Source organism: Manihot esculenta, chromosome 18, assembly GCF_001659605.2.
Source record: "Manihot esculenta cultivar AM560-2 chromosome 18, M.esculenta_v8, whole genome shotgun sequence".
Classification (NCBI taxonomy): domain Eukaryota; kingdom Viridiplantae; phylum Streptophyta; class Magnoliopsida; order Malpighiales; family Euphorbiaceae; genus Manihot; species Manihot esculenta.
The window spans coordinates 3,568,160-3,576,356 of NC_035178.2; the positions used below are offsets into that span (position 1 = coordinate 3,568,160).

The window sequence follows — 8,197 nt, forward strand, 5'->3', positions numbered from 1 at the left end:
TTGAATAAAAGGGTGACAAAGAGCTTTGCTTCCAAGTCAGAAAATAGAGTACAAAGAGACACCTTGTTTTTCCTCTTTCTCGAAAAGAAGAATTAAAGGAAAAAAACACATCAAGCACGTTCCTGATCATAAATGAAACAAAGTTGATGAATTAGAAATTTTTTCGAACCCCATCATCTGCCTTCCGGGTGCAATGGGAAAAGCTCCAGAGTTCTATCTCCTTCCTCTCTACATGATCTGCTTTCTTCTAAATCTAGGTACTCAAATGCCCAGCTCCTGCACTTTCTCTTATATGGACTGTCTTGGTCTCTCTCAACTTCTACCTGTATAAATTTATACACACCTCAATCAAACCAGCTTCGGCTTTCAAAGGAATCTAGTAGAATTTGTTTGAAAAGAAAACAGCATTGAATAGCGACTGAATACATACCCTCGAATCCAAAGATATAGCGGTAATAGGGCTTGAGGTTCTCAGACTATGGCTTAGACCAAGGCTATTGCGCTTCTGCTTTTGCCTTTCTCGGGCTTTGTGGTTTTGGAACCAGTAAAACACGTTCTTCCCTTCGATCTTGCCATATCTGCCTAGCTGTGCAGTGATTTGTTCTATTTGTTGGGCATTGGGAGTTCTCATTCCTCCTCTGTACAGCATCTCCAGTATCCCTATCTGTTCTTGCGTCGGATTCCATCGGGTCCCTCCTGGGTGTGTCTCCACCTACATCAATATAATTATGTTTCATCATCACCAATATACAGGCCATAAGTGATACTCTGCCCTAGTTCTCCTTGAACAATGCAGTAATAATAATATTCAGTCCCATTTCTCAATTATAAGCTTGCTAGAACTGTCTGTTGCTGAACTATAGTGTTATAACTTGCATATCTATCCATTTGGTGTTGTGAAGTTTTCAGCAGCCGTTTGGATAGTAAAGGACACATAATATAGAGACAAAGAAGTATGGGAAGTACATATATGTAGTTAAGAATGACAATCACCTGAGGTGAATCTTTCTTCTCGTCAGAGGATCCAATTTTTCTAGGACCACTTTCGGGTCTAATGAAGCTCTTGAGATCGAAAGAGGAAACACTATCTGTGTTGGCCAGCTTGGGAGCAAGAGGGCGAAGACGCTTGCAACCAAGAGTAAGAGAGGGTTCGTGCTCCCAGAATGCACGTGCTAACTGATGCACCTTCATGCTTCCCATGGTGGAGAACTGAAAGAGAGAGAGTGTTAATTATATAGAGGATGCTAAAGAAAGTGGGATATGAGGTGGTGCATAGGAGAACCCAAGACCAAATCATGAGGCGAGGTTGACTTGGGATTTCCATTTTTTTAAAAAGCAAAGAGGAAAAGACACACCAGAAACAGTGAGACTGAGAGAGAAGATAATTGTTGTGAGCGTGTGGGTATGTGAGAGTGTGTATATGCGTGTGGGCTGGCCCGTCTAGTCGGGTCGTTTTTTTTCTTGCTTTCATGATAAGGTGTGTATGCTTTTCGGTGGCCTCTCTCAAGCTTTTTCTCAAAAAGGTAGAGAGCTAGAGGAAGATGGAGATGAAGAGTGAGGAATGAAAAAAGATTCCTCCAATCCCAATACTTGAAAATGGAATTTGTTTTGCTTTTCCAGATACGGATATTGGTGGTGAGTGAAAACTGAGAAGCACAGGTGATGAATGCCGTCGTCTTTTCCATGTGGTGGAGAGAATGTTGAAAAAACATTACAATAAAGACCAAATCTTTTGTTAGTGCTTGCCATATCCAATCCCTCTTCTTTTGGAACTGTAGCTCCAATTTCCCAAATAGTATAAACTAATACAAACCCACCAAACCCAAACCCCACCTTCAGTTTTTTTAAACCCCATTATCTTGGTCTGGTCTATTGTGTCCGGCAACGCCATATTTGGGTATTCTATGGCCACTGATGAGCTGATAATCAGTACGTATTATAACAAAGGGGTGAATAATAATTCTGCTTCCTTGTAAATTATGATGAGTGGTTGAGTAAAACCAGCATTGCAGAAGCATCTGGACTTCAATCATGGACAATTCTTGGTGAGTACTGTCAAGTGCATGCACGTGTGATTGGGCATGTTTATATCATCAAGTGACAAGTGAAACATGAACAGAATTTATGCTCAATTCAAAATCATTTCCACGAATTGTTTATCATCAATTACCTTGCTGCTATGGTTAATTCCTTCAATCATGATCTTGTTCTAGCTCAGACTGTTTCGCTTCTGAAACTTAACAGAAAGAAACAGTGTCTCCTTCTCCTTTTTTTAATACTAAAGAGTGTATGTTATTTTTTTTTGATAGGGTAATGAGTAGTGGGTGAAAAACCAGTTTGGTTTTGTTCTTCATGATTCTATTATCGGGTTCAATCTTATCCAAATTTTAAACTAAGGATGAAACCAGTTTAATTGGAAAGGTAAGAGAAATTTAATTATTTGTTGAGTTGAATAGTTAAGAGAAATTTTAAATTTTTATTTCTATTAAATTTATCATGACTTGACGACAGACAATATTTTTAATAAAATTATAATTATTTATATATTTTTATTTTTCATCACCATTCCCAAGTAAGTAAAAATCATTACTTTTTTTTACACTTATTTTATATCCTTATTTTTTTTCTTTCTTCCCAAAACATTATAATAGCTTTATTTTTTAAAATTTCTTTTGATATGAAAATTATTTTTAATATATTTACAACATATAATTAAGCATTTACTTTTTAAATTTTTTTTTAAAAAAGAAAAGAAATATCATTAACTCAAAACGATGAATTTAACTAATCATTCATTTTAAATTCAACAATTAGATTAATGTGCATGTAATTTAATTTGAATATTCTCTCATGGGAAGGCAATGTGGACATATAAAATTATTTTGACTATTCACATAGGAAAATTGGATTTTCATTTTTATTTTCCTGGTAATGGATAATGGTTAGAATTCATGTCCAGAAGCAGGTGCAAGAATCTTGACCTCAATTGTGTCGTATGCTCCCTACATTCTTGATTTCTTGCATTAAATTTTAACTGTAACAGTTGGAGATTTTTTTTAATATTTATATTATTTTACTTGGTTTTTGCGGTGGGTTTACCATCAATCTCTATCTGCACTGATTTTGTGGGGGGTGATTGTGGAAATCAGCCCAAAGGGTTGTGGTTTTTTCTTCACAAAAACACTTGTTTTCAAGTAGTAGTTAAAGCCTACAGAGCTACCATCTTCCCAATTAAAAGACTAATGCAAGCAGTCATTTTCCTGATCTTACCACAGCAGCTACGTAGAACATTCCCATGTTATTTCTTATGCATCTGCTTCATGGTTTCCTGCAAAATCAACAAGGAGTTTTTCAAATATGAAGATTTAGTTGCCGGGTTGATGTGACCCTTTCTCCTTGTCTCTCTCGACCTTTGATTTGTGAATGCATGCAGTGCAAGAGATTCCCTTACAAATTTAATTGGCGTGATATTTGGATTCTGAGATTTGCTTAACAGCTCATTCTAAACTCTTTATGGGTTTACACAGACAAGATTTAAACCTCTTGGATCCAGTTGGGAAGCTTTATGCATTTTCATCTTCAATTATTTGTTTTTGTTATGATTCAAATGATCATCTAATTACTCTGGCTAGTAATAAAACCATGGGCATCTCATCAGTGCTCCTAGAGAAAAGTAGTTATATTGTCCTGGTTATTATAATGCTCCAAAAGAGGAAGATCTTACTTCCAAAAGCAAATTTCACTGAGGTTAAACTCTATTGGCCAGGTGTCATTCCAGCTTGACTACAATGCTTTGGATAATAATATCAGATGTTGACATATAATTAGATTACTTAATTATATATGAAGTTGAGCCCATGTGTTTTGGCCTCACGTAACTCACATACCCATTGCCTCATTAATTACACCTACGATTATCCACCCTGGCCCCTTCAATCACGACATCAACACACAAGGAAAATAATAATAATAATAAGTTTCTCTCAAATCTTAACCTAACAAAGTTAGATATGATCATAGAGGAGGGCATCATTCTGTACCTAACCTTAATTTAAATGTCTAGCGCTGGGATTGTTTCATTTTGGCCAACGAGAGCCACGGCTGCTTACATAATAGTAGCTCTTACTTTCTGTAAAGCAAGGAGTTTCGAGAGCACAAAGCTTTTCTCAGTATATATATTGGAACATACTTTCTTCAAAAGTAATGATTACAAGTTAATAATTAAAGATGAATTGTGCAATTGATCCATACAAATCATTCATTCAAGTGTCAGACTATGCGTAGTAATCTTTTCGTGAGCTCATTACGACTAAGTGATTAGATAGCTCACTATTCAATAATTTAAATGTTAACCATGTTTTGATTAATAATTAATTTTGATATAATTAAAATTGCAGGCGTTCAAAAGGTGATATTAATTTAAATACCCATATTTTAGTAATAATGTAAATAAATAATATAACACTGATTGGAGCAACTTAAGTATTTAAAAGAAAATAAAGAAAAGAAAAGAAGAGAGATTAATTATTTTGTTTGGTAATGAGATTCCGTTTTGGTCAAAGATAAAGAGAACAAAGAGAAGTAGGGTTGCATGATAAGAGTGGATCCCACACAGTGGAAGAAACGGTGCGAATTCATCATTAGACAAGACAATGCCATCATTTTCACGTGTCATGGGCCACACCCCCACACTATCCTATGCATCACCATTCATTCAATTACTCCTCTTCCTAATTTTAAACCTCATACTTCGCTCCCAAACTTTTATTTAAAATCTTCTAATTTTACTTCTCGAACCACCACACCAAACTCGTAATTATTTCCCTTTTACGAGTTTTAATATTTATGCATGAAACATTAAAATTCTTCTTTCATCGTAACTGGATTATTAAATTTAATTATGATATGACATGTAATAATTAATTTTTATTATAATAACTAAAAATAATACATAAAGATTGGATTTTTCTTAAAAAATAAAAGAAGGGGTAATTGTTGTTGTGGTCAGATATCAAGTGGTTCAGCCAAGTGAAGGAAAATTGGAATGGATCCAACGGTTGTAGTTGGAAGACCGTTAAAAGAACTAAAATCCAAGAAGAAATTAAGGTAGAAAGTGAAAAAATATTTGAGATGCGGTTGGAAGTTGATCCATGGGACAAAGATGTCGGTAGGAGAAAAGTGTTATGGGACATGTGGCAAGAAATGGGATTCACACACAAATTAATCATAAAATTACAGAGTAAAAATTAACGAAAAGGGTCATCTTCACCCACTTTTGCTAATCACTTTATATTTCTATACTCTAGTTTTCGTTTTGCTTGGAAGCCTTTCTAGCTTGGAAATTGATAGAAAGGGATCGTTGCGTACTGCTCTTTGTTACTGAGCCTGCTTTTTTTTTCTGTTTTCACATATGATTATTACTATATTTAAAAAAAAAAAACTTTAATATGCAAGGTGACAAATAAAGTGAATGTGGGGAGGCATCATTGTTTAGATTGAAATATATTCCCAACTAGATTTAGGTATATACTTAGCTCATGACTTTATGGTTCTACAGTTTAATTCTCTTTGCTTTTTCGTTCTCCTTTTTTTCTTTTTTCTCGAGAAAGAGTCCAAGAAAATATTAGAAAGAAGCTGTAGGATGAGGAACATGATCACTTAGTGAGAAAATTGTCATGTCGTGTAAGGAAAAGTGAGTGCAAATGTGTAAAGTACAGGGATTTTGTTTTGAGAGTAAATGGATGACAGTCCTACCACAATTAATTAATTGAATTGATTGCACTGAAAAAATCTTCATTATATGCTAACTTTTTTTTTTCCATCCTTTTTCTTATTTTCCCTTTACACATTCTTTTTTCTTTTCTTTTTAAGTCCTCTCTTGCTTTCTTTTGATTTTTTTTTTAAATTTTATCCATATGACTCCACCCATACTTTCTATAAACTCAAATTAAATTTTAACTCTTATTTTTTGTATAAAATATTCAAAATCTTATTCGCACCATACAAAATTATTAAAGAGGCAAAATATTTTCTTTTAAATTTTTAAAAATATTTCATATACAGAATTTTAAATTCTAAATTTTTAATTAAAAGATAAATGATTTGTGTCGTCTCATCTCACCACTTAAAAATATTTTAAGTCGCTATACTTGTAGACTCTCTTTTTTGTTTTTTTTTCATCATAAATTCGAGCTTTTCATTAAGTGTGTAAAAACTATTCTCCAATCAAATACACCCAAAGTGCCACAACTCACAATCCACCATGCATGCATATATATAGCATAAAGGTGTCATGGAATAGAAAGCATGGGTCTTAAAATGTAATTTTTAGTATCTATTTATTTTTGTTACTATGCACATATTTTCATTTTTAGAGATTTTGATAACTTAAATATCCGATTTATGTCAATATAAATAAAATAAAAAGTTGAAATATCAGAATTTTTATCAATATATTTTATGATCTCGAGGAAGTGAATTCCTACCCCTATATTAGTCGTAGGATTTAAATATTTTTATTTTGGTGCTAATTTTTTTAGAAATCAAACTCAAACCAAGTAAATCTAATGTGGGCTAGCAGAGGTGCAATTTTCCATATATGTCCAAAACTTATTCGATAGCTAAAGATAGCAAATAAAGTAGCACCATAAAAAGAAAGAAAAATAAATAAAAGTTAAATTTTTGGGATTAGATTTAGTGTTTTGGATTTTCTGGATTAATCAGTGAAAGAATTGATGACAATGATATTATTATTTAATCAACATGCAATCATGATCCCTTTGAAAATATTGCTACACAACACATTAATTCACAATCCCAAGCTCAAGGGGAGATATATATATATATATATACATTCGGTATAAATATATTTAATAAATAAATAAATAAATAATAATTTAAAATTAATTATAATAACTTCATGTTTCATTACATTTAGTTAAAAAAAAAATAATATTTTTCAATTTAATTTTGATACAATTATCATTAGGTTAAATGGGTGATTGCAGCCATGCAAGTTGACAGAATAATATTATGCGGAAAGAAAAAGGGAGTCACGTTTCTGTGAAAATATTAACATTTCGGGAATCACATACACATGTTATTCATTTTTAACAATTTCAAAATGTTAATTATGGTTTTGGAAATATTTCGGGTTCCAATTTCGACCCATTTGGACCCCAAGGATTGCAAGGAATAAGAGGGAATCCAATAATTAAATAATTTGTATAATCACTTTATTTTATTTTAAAGTTTGAGACATTTTGAATTTAAATTCCCATTATGAGTTAAATAAATGCTCTGGATTTTTATCAAAAGTATTCCAATAAATATTAAATATAACTTGGATAATCACAAAATTTTAAAAATTTTATTAAAAATAGCTGTGTATTTACTTAAATAGATTTTACTAGTTAATAATTTTAAAAGAATGAAAACTATTTTGAGAAAAAAAAAAAAAAAAAAAGGTAGAAAATTAAATTATTGGGCTTAAGATTCTGTTTTCTGGGGCCTACTATTAATGAGCTCTACTAATGGTTTGGGCTGTAAAGTATACATCTGAGTCAGAAGAAAGAGCTTATATAAAAATAATAAATAAAGTCCAGGTGGCATTTGTGCAAAAAATTTTAACCAAACTGCTACGATTAAAAAAATAAATACGTGGATCTCTCTATTAAAAATATTGAATAAAATTTATTTTTTTCATATTTTAAAAAGAGTATACATTATAACTAGGATTAGAATAAACCAAAGAAGGAATATATTATATAGACCCAGAAGAGAAGCTTTACAAGCCCATCTCAATTATAAACCCATTGTCTGCACATATGAGAATTTTTTTTTTTTTTTTGAAAACGTAAAGTATTTGCATCTTGTTTATATTTACATAAATTAAAAAAATTATATTGGGCTAGTATTTTAATTAATTACCCAGTTGAGAAACTTTAAGATAGAATATAGAAGCGTTCAATAGGGAATTTATAATTAAAACAAATGATGCACAAATTACAGAGCAAAAGGTGATTAATTAATAATTGATTTGGATTATTGAGGTTGCAACATCGTGTACTAGCATAGAAGCTTAGCGTATAATTTGTGTTACACGTGGCAGTGAAATACATTTAATTTGGACAAGTGGCTGACAGAGTCATTTAGTTGTCCAATCATGGTATTGGTTTCAAAATATCATGGTCAAGAC

The 8,197-nt window shown here is 32.1% G+C and overlaps 1 protein-coding gene across 1 annotated transcript; it reads right to left on the reverse strand.

Annotated features, from left to right (window-relative positions):
• On the reverse strand, positions 1–1,218 carry LOC110606337 (WUSCHEL-related homeobox 4). Its single transcript, XM_021745093.2, has 3 exons — positions 994–1,218; positions 431–712; positions 1–323 (listed from the first exon to the last, which is right to left on the reverse strand). Exons 1-3 carry the CDS (start codon positions 1,198–1,200, stop codon positions 174–176), a joined length of 639 nt encoding a protein of 212 aa, XP_021600785.1. The 5' UTR covers positions 1,201–1,218; the 3' UTR covers positions 1–173.
• Between the last annotated feature and the right edge of the window lie 6,979 nt (positions 1,219–8,197).